The sequence below is a fragment of the Protomyctophum parallelum genome (assembly GCF_964188405.1).
Source record: "Protomyctophum parallelum genome assembly, chromosome: 12".
NCBI lineage: Eukaryota > Metazoa > Chordata > Actinopteri > Myctophiformes > Myctophidae > Protomyctophum > Protomyctophum parallelum.
This window is the reverse complement of record NC_139712.1, coordinates 43,234,324-43,252,407: the sequence shown is the minus strand read 5'-3', so window position 1 is coordinate 43,252,407 and position 18,084 is coordinate 43,234,324. Positions and strand designations below refer to the sequence as shown.

Genomic DNA, 18,084 nt, shown 5'->3' with positions numbered 1-18,084 from the left:
CAATAAATCAAAAAGGGCTGAGCACAAGCTTTATTATACGTTCATGAAGCTGTCCTAATCCGGGCGCACACACACGCACAGTCGTACACAAACACACGCATGCACGCACACGCACATACGCACGCACGCACGCACGCACGCACGCACGCACGCACGCACGCACGCACACACGCACACACGCACACACACGTACACACACACACACACACACACACACACACACACACACACACACACACGTAGTTCTGCCATATTTTATTGCCATTTTGACCAGGCTCCTTATGTATATATTTGACATTGCTTGTAGTTGAGGTCTTTGGGTAAACCCCAGTCCCGAAAATACCCGGGATCCAACCCATCCACAAAAAGTGACTCCGGGGTCGGGTAATAATAATATCAATAATAATCCACCACTCAATGGAGGGGGAGAGAGAGCTACAGATCTCGCATGGAAGAGAGTTTGTGACTGGAGTGAAGGGCCTTTTTTTCTTTCTTTTTTTACCCACTTGACCTGCAACCAAAGTGAAGCGTTGACGCAACTGGAAACAAATACATGATCTTCAGGTCTGAACTCATATAGGCGGGATACGTTAGGCTCCGGTATCTGACCTTTCTTTCTTTCTTTCTTTCTTTCTTTCTTTCTTTCTTTCTTTCTTTCTTTATTTTTCTTTCTTTCTCACCATGCTGGCTTGTGGTGGACATTTTTGTCAAAATTCAGTAACAATTCCCAGTGACATCATCGATGGGGAAACCAAGCTAATAGAAACAGCAGGATTTGTATTCCTGGAAATTTAGCATGCTATAATGGAAGCCATTATTCTCGTGGTAATACAAATCAATATAATATATGTGAATTTTGTTTGGAAAAAAAACCTTGCCTAACAATGATGTCGCTGGTAGGCGGGTTTATGAAGTGTCCACAGTATAGGAGAGGACTATACATCACTAGTCACTCAGTGATGTATCCTGAGGTCAACAGGGTTTTGGGTCTACCGACATAATATACCCCTCACTCAGGCGACCCAGCTGGGATTGATCAAATCCCGATTTACGTCCCAGTCCCTCAATCAGTCCTTCAGGGAATGAGCAAGGCCACACAATCTGTTGCTCCGGAACTAAGCCAATTTACTTAATTAACCTGTATATATATATGTCTCACACGACCCACAGTGAAGCATAGACATATAAACCTATAAATATGAACATATAACCTCTTCCGACTCTGGGGCGTCTGTATCTCAACGGAAGGCAACATGGAGGCAACGGGACGCGATATTGGCCATAGCTTTCCCGAGATTCCTTGATCAGAGGCGCGACTCCCTCTTTCCCAGCAGCACTTGCGTTCAGGATTCCGCTTGACTTCCTCTTCCCGTTGGAGACAGGTCGCTCCATTGGTGCAGCGACCAATGAGGAATCTATACATTTTTTATATACTGTATGCAGTCAAGCCTGATTTAAACGTCACTGTACCACGTGTTGCATGCTGAAAATAGCTGATCTGCAAGCTCACAACGCGTCACGTCAGCAACACGTGAGCTTGTAGATCAACTATTTTCAGCACGCGGAAATATGCAGGATGTGAGACGTTCCGAAACTTTTGCCTTTACAATAAAAGCCGATCTGATAAAATCAGATTTCACAAGTTCATTTTCACATGGCAAATATAAAAACAAGCTAAGTGGATTAGGCCTACTGAGTCGGTGGAATTTCACATTGCAAAAGGGTGCAGGAGGAGTGGGCACCTAAACTTTGTGGGTACCTCAGTGTTAAATTGGCTATTTTTCCCAAAATGTAAAAGAATAAGGAATTAATTTGGATCATGGTAATGGACATAATTGTAAAAGTTGTCACTTTATTAAAGTGTTTTTTAAGGTTTGGACTTTATTCCCAGGAATAAAGTCTGTGGTTCTAAAAATAACTAAAATAGTTCATTTTTGGAAACATGAACTTTAGTTAAAATGTTGTAATGATGAACTATGAACTGAACTAGTTCGTTTTTACATTTGTGAACTGTGAACTGAACTATAGAAAGTGAACTTCCCAACACTGGGGTTAACATACAGTATATTAATATGGACCCTATAAACAATTTAAGATAGGTATGGCTTTTTGTAATTATTAAATCTTGTCTGGCTCATGCCTGCAGTCTATGTATTTGTTTTAAGGCATGGTTGACATGACTGGCTGGCGATAAAGGTTTGGCCCTGGCCCAGATAAATGTCATCCCATAATAAAACGGCTCAAATGATGTTATTGTAATCCCTTGTAGCCTACTCATCACATTTCATTTCAGCATTACATGTCAGCATGAAATGATTAATTAATAGACTATATTTATGCACACTCAGCCCCTCTCACACAGCTGATACAGTCCAAGATTGTCACAGCTTGCATATCAATTGGGTCAATAAATAACTAAATCAGTCAAAATGGGCCTAGCACAGAGCTAAACATCTTTATTTGTGTTTATAATTTATATTCATCAATAAATTATTGAACACAAACAGCATAGCATGCACAAGCTTGGGAAACTCAACACGTGTTTCAGGATACAGATCAAGGATACAGGAAGCATTGTCTCCATAGTTGGTGGTGACTGACAATTATCACCTGCACACAGCACAGAAATTGTAAATTGTAAATTGATCATTCATGCCTGCAATCTGCAGGCCTCTTACTTTTTTTGCAGAACAGGAGGTTTCTCTGTGATTTCATAATTAGTTCTCCATATGAAGTTTACCCACATCTTATTCATTTTTGTTACATATTTTCTTGGGGGTAGCTAGAAACATGAGTGTTGATATTAAATAATGTCTGTATTTCCACTTTGGACCTGTACGAGGCATTTAGAATAATATCTGTTTCATTTTGCAACTTTGTCATTCTCTTCTACCATTTTATTTCCCAAAACAGTTTTCCTTACATAGGTCTATATACACACACACACACCCAAAAGGTTTATTTAATCTTTGACTATAACATTTACTTTCCTCTACTCCCATTCCAAACTTATTCTGTTTTGTATTGGTTAAATTTAGCTCCAGCTACCTCTTCATACAGTTAAAAATGTTTATTTACCACATCCATTTCATATTGGTTTATTATTATAATGGATATATCGTCTGCATAAGCCAAGGCCACTACGGTCTGGCCTGTGCTAGTGGTTGTTGCCTGTATATTTACATCTCTATTTATTCTCTTTAAAAGTGGATTAATAGAGGATATACAAGGCTGCACTAGCCGGACAGCCCTGCTTAACCCTCTTCTCTATTTCAAAAGGATCTGTAAGGACTCCGTTGACATTGATTTGAACAGTAGATCTTGCCTACAACAATTTAACAAACTATTTTGGATGCTATATTTTTTCATCACCATCGACAGATAGTCACGGGAGATGTAATCAAAAGCCTTTTTTTGGTCAAGTCCTATAATATAAAAGTCTTTCTCAGTGGCTGAAGTTATAATGTCATAGATGTTTATTAGTCATAGTCTTAGATGTATATTAGAAACAAGTGCCAGTTGTCTAACATTTCACAGCCCTTGTAAGGGTTGCATTCTACTGTTTGACCATTGTCCAAGATTACCCTCAGGACAGCTGCCATTTTATGGCCCTAGCTCCCTCTACGCAGGCATGCATGCACACATACACATAGTCACGCACGCACGCACGCAAGCACACACACACACACACACACACACACACACACACACACACACACACACACACACATGCGCGCGCACACATGCACACGCACGCACACGCACACACACACACACACACACACACACACACACACACAGACACACACACACACACACACACACACACACACACACACACACACACACACACACACACATTTTAAAAATAGCACATCAGGGAACCTCCCCTGTTCTTTTGTGTATAGAGCTGGTGCCTGTGATGACCCGTGGAGCAGCTGTTTTTCCCGACAAGTTCATTTTGTCTATTGTTTGGCTTTTTGTTTTAACAATACATTATTTTTGCCTGGTTTTCCCATACTTTTCTTCCAGACAGGTTTGCTATATCTCACAGTACTGTACTGTATGTTACCGCACTGAAATTATCAAGACTTGACTTCAAGCCGCTGGAATTCTACAGCTCTGTATGAAAATTAAATTGAACTTTCAAGTGGCGGTCAGCTATCTTCATCATACAGTTATTCAATGCAGTTTATGTTATGCACATTTTGTAATCTGTAATCATTTTAACCGGTAGGCCTACCGTTCACCTTAGATGACCAGAGTTAGAGTTGGCTTATTGCTCCCTTTTGTCTGTGTGTACAATTTAATTTAATTAAATATCACATGTATAGAGTAAACGGTGTACAGTATATAACCAACAGGTCCCTGCCCCTGGTACCACCCTCCCAAGGAGACAGTGGTCTACGCTCAATAGATTCAGGATTGGACATGGCCCCTGCTTGGCCAGCCTCCACAAATGGGGCAGTAGCCCAAGCCCACTGTGTGCGTGTGGTGAGGAGCAAACTATGAAGCACATCATAGAAGTTTGTCCTCTCCAAAGACTGGAAGGAGGATTAATTACCCTCCACACAGCAGACCAAGAGGCAACCGTTTGGCTTAAGGACTTTGCATTCGCTAAATAAATAAACTGTCAGGAATGGTCTAATTTGTTTCATTTGAATTGAATTTGATCGTATTAGTGACTTTCTTCACATGTTTTTTAAATGTTAGGGTTGAGTCTAAAATGACTCTGAGGTACTTGAACTCTGTGACAAGGTCAAGTTCCTCTCCACCCAGAAACACATTTGATGACTCCAACACAACTGGTCTTTTGGAGAAGGCCATGCAGACTGTCTTTTTGGCATTCAAGAGCAGACATGAATCTATAAGCCAGTCTTGAATGCTTCCGGGCTACACAATAGTCGCATCCGCGATGCGATGTGAGCTTGTCACCCGTGCGCACAGTCCCAATGTTTGTAAACAAATAATTGGTCTATAAGCCATAATACTCCAGTTTTGAGGGGCGCTAGCGCCTCCAATGCTCAGCTTTCCGGGTTTTTGTACAAACATTGAAGACAAAAGTGAGGACGGAAAAGTGAGGGTCCTTGAGGGGTTTCCAGGGGGTCCCCAGCCCATGTTTTTAGCAACAAAATCAAATTAGTGGAATTACCACTTCAACCATATTATTCATGCTGACTATTTTGAAGATAGCAGTTCTACAAGCTCACCACATGTCACAAATGTGTCAAAATAAGAGGCCTCACATGTCACATACAGTAATGTCTCTCTCTCTCTCCCTCTCTCCCCACTCTCTCGTCTATTAACCTAGGCCTAGGCTACAATCCACACTATGTGGCCCTCAGTGACAGAAAAAGTAGGCTACTCATTGTTTATTTAAGTTACAATGGGCCTACTGCAATAAAGATCAAAATAGCTGTTACAAGTAAAAGTCTGGAATTCAAAATATAGGCTAGAGTAAAAGTAAAAAAGTAGCCTATTGGTGTCAAAATGTAGGACTTAAAGTACAAAGTACTCATTATGCAGTAGGCTATGTCCCATTTCACAAGTTTTCAAATGTATTAAAAAAAATATTTTGAAAATAGCAGATCTACAAGCTCACAACGCTCATTGCGTCGCATTGCGAGATCCTATTGTCAAATGGCCTAAATGTACAGTATATAGGGCTGAAGTGGGTAATGTATGTTTTGTAATAATAATCAAAGTAACTAGTAACTAATATAATATATAGTGGAGTAAAATAACAATATATCTCAGTTGAAATATGAATCATGATTATGTTGAGTGTCACATACGTGAGAACATCTTGTCCTTGTCTAGAACATTTAAACATGGATATTCTATAGTTTGTTTGATTGATTGATTGATTGATTGATTGAAAATGAAAGAAAAACGAACATTTACTCCAATGAAGGGTTTTGAATTTATGTTTATCATTGTATTTAACCTATACAATGTAACTTTGTAACTTCATGTCTCCAAGAAAGTGTAACCAATGCTGTTGCATTGTGCCAAAGTTACATTCAGTTATACAAAACTGTTAAAAAAAAAACTAAAATAAATAAAAAACATTTTGAATGTAATTTTTTGCAGTGAGGGTCATTCACCTTTCTGTACACATACATCACTTATCAGTGATCACATGACCACTGATTAGGCTACATTACTTTTCCTTAACAGCTCCATTTACAACATAATATACGCATGCAAAATATAGGCTTGCTCTTGCTGCCCCCTTGTGGTGAAAACGGACAAATGCACCACACGTCCTGACATTAAATTCGTTTTTCCAACCATTTTCTTTTTGTTAGAATACACCTTGGAATTTATGGTACAATATTCATTAATTAGGCGTTGCTTTATTTTCTGTATTATTTCTTGATTTTACTATGTTTTTTACAATCTATGTGTCTGTTTATGATCTGTATGTTTTCTGCTAGAACTAAGCATCGTGTGTTTCAACCCGAACGAGAGAGAGAGTGACACGCGCGAGGACTGTGTGTCCTCCCCTCTCTCTCGTCCGGGTGGAAACGTCACCAACCAAAGTAAACAGAGCAGAGCAGAGAGTGAACGTGATACAGAGGAAGTCTGTAGTGAACAAAGTAACAAACCCTTCTATACAACTCTATGGAACAAAGCCATCTCTGTGTAACTCGTTGTGTCCGAGACGGTCTTTGTCTTGACAGTGACAGACTGGCTCGTTGTGAAAACGGGAGGAATTACATTTACACACGAATAGTTCAAAGACGGTTTGTTTTGTGGATGCTAACGCTAATACTAAACTATCTTCAAGGAATACCCACGGCCACTTTGGAGGTGTAGCGCCGTGTGTTTTATACCAGAAGAAGGTATGTTTTAGTTTAGTTTTTATACAATAATAATGTGAGTTGGAGTGCTGGCCTGAAATAAAACGGGGCATTTATTAGTGAACACGAAAGAAAACAATGTTTTCATTATTATTATTAGTAGTAGTAGTAGGCAGCATATAATTTGCATGTAGCCTGAGATTTAGACTCTCTAGATGTATTTATCCTTTATCGATTCTGACATATTCACTCTGAGGAGGCTAATTTGCATGAATCATTGACAAAGCAATGCTATACGGCCCGTATAATACCGTTTACTCAAAATATCACTGTTTTTTTCTCTCTTGTGCAGAGTCATCACATTTTACTTATTCATATCTTTCATCTGTCGTATTTTTTTAATTTTCTTTCTTTCCCCCCTTGTTTGTTTTCAAATCCGTTCATCGTTATCCATCTGCTTTCTTTCTACTGCCCATAGAGTTATTCTAGCCATTGCTGGGCACTGTTTTTCTGGCAAATCAAAGCTAGTAAATTTAAGACGATCTCTTCAAAATAAGAGTACCCTCTAGAGTATTGAAAAAAATATTAATTTGCACATTTAAACTATAAATGAAGCATTTAAACGATGCTATAAGACACACATTATGTAAAAATAAGTAATAAGTAATGTTTCTGTGTAAAGATAAGTAATTAAAAAGTTATCTATTCTAAATGGATAAATGCTATTCACTGGAGTGCATGGACTTTATAAAGTGGACGCTGGACAAAAATCCCTGCTATGTTTCGACTAGTGTGACATACGCATGCGTCCGGGCCTCCGGGGAGACCTCCTCTACAACACCACACTCCGCTAAGCAGCAGAGTTGTAAAAAATAAATTGGCACCAGGTCAAAAACTTCACATGTCCAGACTAAAGTGGACTGCTTTTTTTCTACTGCCTATAGAGCAGTGGTAACCAACCTTTTCAAGCCCAAGAGCCCATTTTATTCCCAATTGTAAGCCAAGATCTACCACTAAAACGTGTTAGAAAAAACACTTGTTTTTTTGCTATTTCTGACAGGCTCAATGCATGTGCACACATCCACACAAAGACTAAAGCTTAAATAAGAATAAAAACTTATAGTAAGTTATATTATCAATGTCAAATAATATTAAAGGACCTATAACATAGAATTCAACTCTTTTCTGTTTTTGGAGCTCCCATATGTGTTTTCTATCCCCACAAATAACCAATTTTGAACAATCAGGCTTTCATATCATATCAGGTGCTTTAATAGAAATTGCTCTCAGGAACAGCTCAACTGATTTTGGCCTCATCGTGATGTCATCAATGTCACCCTACTTTGTATAATTCCTCCTCTTCTTAAGTATTCAGTTCCAAATTTGCATTTCCACTTTGTTTACAATGTCCACCATTGTCGATTTTCCAAGCTGGCATGGAATGGAAACAACCTGGTTTTATCTAGCATCAGTATTATAATGACTCAAATATTAAATAATCTGCATCTGCACCCCCACCACCTCAGGACATTGTGGTACTGCAGCTAAAACTGCTTTCAAAGTCCAGAAAGAAATGACAAGGCCTGGTTATATCAGTGGTGATTGAGGCTCAAAACCATTAGAAATAACTTTGAGGGACATAGACAATATGATATTAAATATTAAAAGCCATTTTAGAAAGTATGTTATTTGCGCTTTAAGACAAATGTATTAGAAATAAAAAATATTAGGACAAAAATACAAATAAACTTCTTTGTTGAGTTTTTTTTTTAATAAAACAAAATGCAAAGGACATGAATTGCTTTTACAGCACAATATTTTGTTTCTCATTTCAATGAATATTCACATATTTGTAAAGTTTGAACGCCAACTTTTAACCAAACGTGGCAGAAACACTGTGCACGTCATGTGCGTGCGCGAGTGCACTCTTTATTTGTGCGTAATAAAGAGTGCACTCGCGCACGCACATGACGGATTATTATCGATCAAAACAATCCTTAGCGTCGCTTACAAAAGCATGTGTTACAAAATCACCGACCTGGATGGATAAATATCAGTGGTCCATCCATTGTGTGACCTGATTAACGAGCAACGGTAGGCAGCCGAGTAAGTTAACAGTTTAGTAAATTAATAGTCTACCGTAGCTGTGTGTCAGATGTTCTGTCTGAAGCAGTCAAAGCCAAGGAGAATGTTACAATTTAATTCACAATCGAGCATCTTGTCATGTTTTGACAGCGGCACTAAACATTTTGACAATTTGTCATAGTGATATTTATCCAGCCAGGTCGGTGATTACTTATCATTCATGCTGTGCAACACGCTAAGGATTGTTTTGATCGATAATAATCCGTCATGTGCGAGTGCCGAGTGCACTCTTTATTTGTGCGTGCAGCCGTGCAGTGTTAAAAGTTGGCGTTCGAACTTTACAAATAATAATATTGAATAATATTCAACGTGTCGGGGACGCTATCATGCTGCGTTCACTCTGATGCTCTCATTGCGCTGTGTGCTGCCTGCGAGGGGAACAACAGACACACAGCACATGAGCACAGAGTGCTAAAAGGGGGAGGGCCGAGGGCGGTGCGGTGGAAGCAAGGGGAACAGATCTTCAAGCTGAAATGCATCGAGCCTCTACACGTTGTTAGCTTGTAGATCTGCTCTTTTTTTGCGAACGACATTCTGCTGTGTATTGCTGCAGACACTTCGGGATCGACTTGAAAGGTTCCCGCGAGCTACTGGTAGCTCGCGAGCCCCTGGTTGGTTACCCCTGCTATAGAGCTATTCTAGGCCTTGCTGGGCACTGTTTATCTGGCAAATCTAAGCTAGCAAATTTAAGACGATCTCTTCAAAATAAGAGTACCCTCTAGAGTATTGAAAAAATATTAATTTGCACATTTAAACTATACATTAAGCATTTAAACGATGCTATAAGACACACATTATGTAAAAATGTAAACATAAGTAATAAGTAATGTTTCTGTGTAAAGATAAGTAATTAAAAAGTTATCTAAATGGATAAATGCATGGACTTTATAAAGTGGACGCTGGACAAAAATCCCTTCTATGTTTCGACTAGTGTGACATACGCACATGTCCGGGGAGACCTCCTCTACAACACCACACCCTCCGTTAAGCAGCAGAGGTGTGGCACCAGGTCAGACGTCAAAAAACGTCACATGTCCAGACTATAGTGGACTAAAGTGGAGGCTGGACAAAAAATCCCTTCTACAGTATGTTTCGACTCATTGCTGGTCTTTTTGTGTTCCTTTCCTATTGTGTCTCTCTCTCTTTCTGCCGCTGTCCTTTGTTCCCCCCCTCCACCCTTTCCCCCCCTCACTATATGTTTATTTTCCCTTTTTACCTCCTTTATGATGAATTCCTGTTCTGTTCTGTTCTTTGGCTATATAGAAGTGTCTATTTGTACGTCTCTAAATGTTTTGATGAATTGAACAAGGTGGACCCTCTTGTAAACAAGTGTAATGCTTTATTGGTCGTTCACTCACAGTTAACAGTATTTGTATTGAGTTGTGCTTGAAATGTACTGTAATTCTGCAAACTACATATTTCAATCAATCAATCAATCAATCAAAACTCTCATTACCACTGAGCGAGTCTCAGTTACCACCGTTTTGGTGCTATACAGAGCAGTGGTTTGCTCTTCACTGCAGCTCATCGACATCATGTTGTAGTTTTCTGTGATAGCGGTGGTCACCTTATCACCTAAAACTGGAGTATGAATAGGCCTTTAGAGTCTTTGTAATAATTAACCCTGAACTTTGGTATTGTAATTGTTTCTTTCTAGACTCTGTGGAGTCCAGACAGCAGCAGGTGCAGATGAACTCTCCAGACTCAGCCAGACCTGTTTCAATTAAACAGGAGGTACCTGAAGACCAGCCAGACCTCTGTAAGTCTCTCTCTTGTCCAGCTCGAAGGTGTTCATTGTCACTTGATGCAACAGTTGCTAGCTGCACTATTGGCAGACAAATGATTTGTGCTTCAACAGTGTGGAATAAGACACGATTAAATGTTATATAAAGGTAATACTAGTACAACATAAATAATAGAAACACATTAAATCTGCCAGGACAGTAGACTATTTTATTTAGAATTTGGACTTCAATAGTCTGGAAGGATGGAATGTTTCTAGTTATAATTACTAGAATTTTGCCGCCCTTCGGGCGGCTCATCCCAGAGTTACGTTGCAGCGCAATATGGGAAGAAGGAAATTGCGGGAGTTGACAGACTCCACATGTAGTAACGGATGGGTTATTAATTATTCTTATGTGTTGTTGCGTGCGCCCGCACACACACACAACATACACGTGACACAGGTTTTATGGGTAATGGAGTTGGAATATAAGCTCAGGATTTTAAACAGCGCTGGGGAGGTGATTAATCTAAACATATTAATTAAAAGCGAGCATCGCGCAGAAAGTAATTACATCACGATGTGGGTCGTGATTGCTCTTAAGGGTTAACCCATTTGAGTGAGCCTCCAAAGCAATTCAGTTTTAACAATAAATTAAATGCTTTTTTTGGGTCCAAACTAAATCGTCTCCACAAACCGTACTTAGCTCAGAGGAAGCCATGTTGAATGAATTTTGGGTTTGTTTCCAGTAGGACGACGTTACAAAGTGAACACACACATGTAAATCCCACCCACTAAATGTGATTGGGTAAAGCGTGGTTGCTTCCTAGTCTACTTGTAGGCCAGTGATGCATATTTTGAACAGACTCGTTGACGTGAGTCAATAGTCTAGGGGGACTAGCAGGGGAGCCACAGCGGCGGAGTCAGTGGTGGCGGTTTGGTTCTACAAGCTAACGTGTCTCTACATGTATTTATGGTTCTCTCATTTATGGTTCTCTCATTTATGGTTCTCTCTTCTTTCTAGACTCCCTGCACCTCTCTGTGAGTGAAGAGGAGTTTCCCCCTGAACAACATCAGGAGAGGAGCTCCAGTCTGGTCAAGGACGAAGCACAACCTCCACAACATGAGAGGAGCTCCAGTCTGGTCCAGGACGAACCAGAGCCATCTCCACAGATTAAAAAGGAACACGAGGAGCTACTAGAAACAACATGGGAGGCTGAAGCCTCAACGTGGACTAGTGAAGGAGGTGATGATGATGATGATGATGATGATGATGATGAATCTGATGATGGTGATGGTGATGATGATGAAAACAAAGACACAGAGCCTTTAGCCAGCACCTCAACTGAAGACATGAAAACACAAGCTTATATAAACTACTGGGTTGCATCACAACAATCCACTAGTGATGAGAAGCTCCTCTCTTCACACTGTTCTGAATCTGACACCGGAGATGATTGCGGGGAGACAAGTGGAGGTGTCCACACCGGAGAAAGACCTTTCCGCTGTAAACTGTGTGGCAAGAGTTTCATTCGGTCAGGTCATGTGAAGACACACATGCTTGTCCACACTGGAGAAAAACCTTTCCACTGTGAACTGTGTGGAAAGAGTTTCAGAGGGTTAACTGTCCTGAAGAGACACCAGCGTGTTCACACTGGAGAAAAACCTTTTCAATGCGAACATTGTGACAAGAGTTTCAATCAGTCACATCACCTGAAGACACACACGCTTGTCCACACTGGAGAAAAACCTTTCCACTGTAAACACTGTGACAAGAGTTTCATTCGGTCAGATCAATTGAAGACACACCACTTTGTCCACACTAGGGAAAAACATTATAATTGTAAACATTGTGACAAGAGTTTCAATTCGTCATCTACGCTGAAGACACACCAGCTTGTCCACACTAGAGAAAAACATTATAATTGTAAACATTGTGACAAGACTTTCAATTCGTCATCTATGCGGAACGCACACCTGCATACTCACACTGGGGGAAAACATTTTCAATGCGAACATTGTGGCACAAGTTTTAATAAATCATCTAAGCTGAAGGCACACCAGCGTGTCCACACTGAAGAAAAGCCTTTCCACTGTTCACACTGTGACAAGAGTTTCAAAGGGTTAAGTGACATGAATAGACACCAGCGTATCCACATTGGAGAAAAACATTTTCACTGTAAACTGTGTGACAGGAGTTTTAATCAGTCAAGTACTCTGAAGACACACCAGCTTTTACACACTGGAGAAAAACCTTTCTGCTGTAAACTGTGTGACATGAGTTTTACTCAATCAGGTACTCTGAAGAGACACCAGCTTGTCCACACTAGAGAAAAACATAATTGTAAACATTGTGACAAGACTTTTGATTCATCATCTACGCTGAAGGCACACCAGCATATCCACACCGGAGAAAAACCTTTCCGCTGTAAACTGTGTGACAAGAGTTTTACAAAGTCAAGTACTCTGAAGACACACCAGCTTTTCCACACTGGAGAAAAACCTTTCCGCTGTAAGCTGTGTGACAAGAGTTTTACTCAGTCAAGTACTCTGAAGAGACACCAGCTTGTCCACACTGGAGAAAATCATTTTCAATGCGAACATTGTGACAATACTTTCAATTTGTCATCTACGCTGAAGGCACACCAGCATATCCACACTGGAGAAAAACCTTTCCACTGTAAACTGTGTGACAGGAGTTTCATTCGGCCAGGTCAATTGAAGGAACACATGCTTGTCCACACTGGAGAAAACCCTTTCCGCTGTAAACTGTGTGACAAGAGTTTTACTCAGTCAAGTACTCTGAAGACACACCAGCTTATCCACACTGGAGAAAAACCTTTCCACTGTAAAGTGTGTGACAAGAGTTTTAATCAGTCAAGTACTCTGAAGAGACACCAGCTTGTCCACACTGGAGAAAAACCTGTGTGACAAGAGTTTTATTACGTCGGCTCAATTGAAGGAACACCAGCCTATTCACACTGAAGAAAATGCTTTTCAATGTGAATATTGTAGCAAGAGTTTCAAAGGGTTAACTCAGCTGAAATCACACAAGCTTGACCACACTGGAGAAAAACCTTTCCACTGTAAACTGTGTGAAAAGAGTTTAATTAGGCTACGTCAATTGAATGTACACCAGCGTATCCTCGATCATCTCAATTGAACGCACACCAGCTTGTCCACACTGGAGAGAAACATTTACAATGCGAACATTGTGGCAAGAGTTTCTATTATTTACATCAGCTGAAGACACACAGTCTATCACACACTGGAGAGAACCTTTCCACTGTACACAGTGTGACAAGAGGTTCAGTACGTCATCTAAGCTGTGTCGTTTGGTTCCGGCTCCATGATGGACACAGATCTAAAGTCAGTCTCCTTTCCTTCTGCATACTTGAACAAACTATCACGGATTGTATCGTCCCTTGGCGAACTCGGCGAGGGACGGTGGACCGTTATTTTTTGATGATGATGATCAACGGTCAGAAGATGGAACAATGCAAATACACACTGTTGTGTTGCTGGAGGGGCAGCACAGCAACACCACCGTCCCTCGGCGAACTCGGCTAGCCGAGTTTGAACGATAACGCGTCTTTGCATCGTTTTATCTGCCTGCCTGGCGTCTACCCGATCCGTCATCATCATCATAAAAAATAAACAAAACAGTAGTAACGTAAACAAAACAGTAACATAGCCCAGATATTTTCCCTCAGTCCCTATGCTCATTATTTAGCTTATACAAAAGCCAATTACCGACGAAGGGTAGATGGGATCAATGTGTACTTTTTTCCTCGTAAAAGGACTTTCATTCTATTCGGTGTATAGCATGTATAGGACATTTTTTGTGTTAATTTTTATAACTGCCTGTCAACGTCTGACAAACGGTCCCTAACTAGGCATTCTGTTCAAGAAGAGCACATTACTACAAAAGTGTTGCATAAAGGTACATTTCTCCAGAATGAAAGATGGTAAAATAAATAAAATAAAAATAAAATTGAGTGGTCAAATTAAGGTTTCTTTTGAGGTAGGCTATGTTGGCCTTGGAAAAGGTTGATCGCCCAATGCTATCAGCGTAGTGGCTGCGGTAATCAGGCTGCGGTAATCATTAGCACGCGTTGTGTTAATACTGCTCCTGTCAACAGAAGTTGTGTTATTGATTGTTTTTAATTGATTGTTATTTCCGGGCCATAGGGTGTGACTTTTGTGTGACCTTGTCACGTCGGTGAGGAATAGTATTAAAAATGTTCAGTAGTTATTTTCAATAGTTTAGTAATAATGAGTGTTCACTGTGTACTTTTTTTTGTTTGTTTGTTTCTTACTTTCTTTTTTATGGTTATAATAAAATAACCAGTCTAAATAAATGTACTAGACGATGTGTATACCATTAAGTTTTGTCCAAAGTGTAATTTGTATATTTTGTATCCTTGTGTGTGCTTCACTTCCTTCAGCCAGTGTTGCCATGTCTGCTAATTATAAGCTTGTTTTTCTGTAAAGCCGCTTGTAAATAAATTATTGGTAGTTGCTGGTCGTGTTTTTTTTTTGCTTTTTTCTAAAGTGTACAGTAGTTGCTTATTTGGGCTTGCTATCTAATGTTGTTTACACCAGTGGTTCCCACATTTCTTCACGTCAAGGAACCCCAGATTAATGTAATTTTCCACAACACACATCAATCTGAAAATATTTTGTGCCAATTTTGTTAAATAATAAATAAAAAGCACATCTACAGGCGACACGTGTGTAGGAGAGGTTACGGCTCTGGAGGCGACACCAGATGTGCTGGAGGTGACGCTGGAGGTGCTGCAGGCTCTGGAGGCGACGCCGGAGGTGCTGCAGGCTCTGGAGGCGATGCTGGAAGTGCGTCTTCCGCTGTGTCTTCTTGTCTAGAAATGCAGTCATGCCTCTTCATTATGCAATAGTCACACAAGTGATATTATGAGGTTTTGTTAAAAAGCAATGCATAATGTAAGGGTAGAGCACATGTTTTAGTAATGAGGCTGGTGGTGGAAGATAGCAACTCAGCAACAGGAACACCCATTGCACAATGCTTAAATCCCCAAATAGTGTGTACTGTGACTTGGGCACATAATAGGACCCTTAAGTATGTTTTTAAAGTCTCTTGCTCTTCATGATTCTGCTCATCACCATTTCTAGCTTAATAACCTGGAAAAGGTCAACTTCACCACATCTGGTGGTGATCGTGTATAATTTGATGAGAATGGTGATGCTTTACCAATCTTCGATATATTGAACTGGGCGTGGCTCCCTGATGGAAGCACAAAGATTCACAACGTAGGTGTGTTCAACAAGACAGCCTCCGGAGATGAAGAATTCATCCTCAATGAAGACAGAATCTTCTGGAACTTTCAATCCGCAAAAGTAATTTCACCTTTCTATAATTTTTAATTGAGCTCATGATGTGAATGAAATTTATATTTAAACTGATCATTGTCACGTTCCTCTGCAGCCTCCTCCTCAGTGTGCAGTGACAGCTGTTCTCCTGGAACCCGTGTGGCCAGAAGGAAAGGCGAACCTGTCTGCTGCTTTGACTGCATTGCTTGTTCTGAGGGAGAGTTCAGCAATGAGACAGGTAGGGTTACATAATGTAGCTACAGTATATGTACAGAAGGTTATAAGAAGATACGTGAGTGTCCCTTTAATCTTGTACTATTTGTTAGACTCTACAGAGTGCACCGTGTGTCCAGAGGACTTCTGGTCCAGTCCCCAGCGTGACCACTGTGTCCCTAAGATCATTGAGTTCCTGTCCTACCATGAGGCCCTGGGGATCTCCTTAACAACCATCTCATTGCTAGGAACATTTGTCTGTGCTATTGTCCTGGGGATCTTTGTTTATCATAAAGACACGCCCATGGTCCGCGCCAACAACTCAGAACTCAGCTTCCAACTCTTGCTTTCACTCAAACTATGTTTCTTGTGCTCACTCCTGTTCATTGGCCGTCCCAGACTCTTGACTTGTCAGCTAAGGCATGCGATATTTGGGATCAGGTTTGTGCAGTGTGTCTCCTGCATCCTGGTAAAGACTATGGTGGTGCTGGCTGTGTTCAAGGCCTCCAAGCCTGGTGGTGCAGACATCATGAAGTGGTTTGGTCATGCAGCAGAGAGGAACAGTTCTGATTCTTACTTCAATCCAGTAAATCCAATAATCTGCACAGTCTGGCTTGTGTCTGCCTCACCAACTCCTCATAAAAACACACAATACTATTCTGAAAAGATAGTCTATGAGTGCAATGTTGGATCAACAGTTGGTTTTGCGGTGTTACTAGGTTATATTGGCTTACTAGCACTCCTCAGTTTCCTCCTAGCATTCATGGTAAGGAATCTTCCAGACAACTTCAATGAAGCTAAGTTAATTACTTTCAGCATGTTGATCTTCTGTGCCGTGTGGATAGCCTTCATACCAGCATCAGTTCTCCAGGCAAATATGCAGATGTAGTGGAGGTCTTTGCTATTTTAGCATCTAGTTTGGGCATTTTGCTTGCACTGTTAATTGGACCAAAGAGTTATATAATCATTTTGAAACCTGAGAAAAACACAAAGAAGTCCATCATGGGTCGAGGTGCCACCAAGACATAGGAGCACAAAGTAAATGTCAAAACTGTTTATTTGTGTGTGTATTTTACATGTATATGAGGTACATAAAACCATATGACTCCCAGGCTGATCTCACTGGGGGAAAAGTTGTATACGTTTATTTGTTTAACAAGTAACAATCAATGTTAAAATACATTCTGGATGTGACACTTGCAAGCCGAAATAGCTCATTTGGGAGAGCGTTAGACTGAAGATCTAAATGTCCCTCGTTCAATCCGGTGTTTCGGCAGGTGAAATGAGGTATAGAAAACCGTATGACTCAAGGCTGATCTCACTGGGGGAAAAGCTGTACGAGTTTATTTGTTTAACAAGTAACAGTCAATGTTAAAATACATTCTGGATGTGACACTTGCAAGCCGAAATAGCTCAGTTGGGAGAGCGTTAGACTGAAGATCTAAATGTCCCTGGTTCGATCCCGGGTTTCGGCAGGTGAAATGAGGTACAGAAAACCATATGACTCCCAGGCTGATCTCACTGGGGAAAAGTTGTATATGGTTATTTGTTTAACAAGTAACAGTCAATGTTAAAATACATTCTGGATGTGACACTTGCAAGCCGAAATAGCTCAGTTGGGAGAGCGTTAGACTAAAGATCTAAATGTCCCTGGTTCGATCCTGGTTTTGGCAGGTGAAATGAGGTACAGAAAACCATATGACTCCCAGGCTGATCTCACTGGGGGAAAAGTTGTATAAGTTTATTTGTTTAACAAGTAACAGTCAATGTTAAAATACATTCTGGATGTGACACTTGCAAGCCGAAATAGCTCAGTTGGGAGAGCGTTAGACTGAAGATCTAAATGTC

General features: G+C 40.4%; 1 protein-coding gene across 1 annotated transcript; it reads left to right on the top strand.

Moving 5' to 3' along the window:
• Positions 1–6,712: 6,712 nt before the first annotated feature.
• On the top strand, positions 6,713–17,522 carry LOC310867680 (uncharacterized protein; the record flags this gene model as incomplete). Its single annotated transcript, XM_083777799.1, has 7 exons — positions 6,713–6,848; positions 10,609–10,710; positions 11,699–12,517; positions 16,139–16,261; positions 16,350–16,543; positions 16,712–16,822; positions 17,514–17,522. Exons 2-7 carry the CDS (start codon positions 10,641–10,643, stop codon positions 17,520–17,522), a joined length of 1,326 nt encoding a protein of 441 aa, XP_083633925.1. The 5' UTR covers positions 6,713–6,848; positions 10,609–10,640.
• Positions 17,523–18,084: the final 562 nt, after the last annotated feature.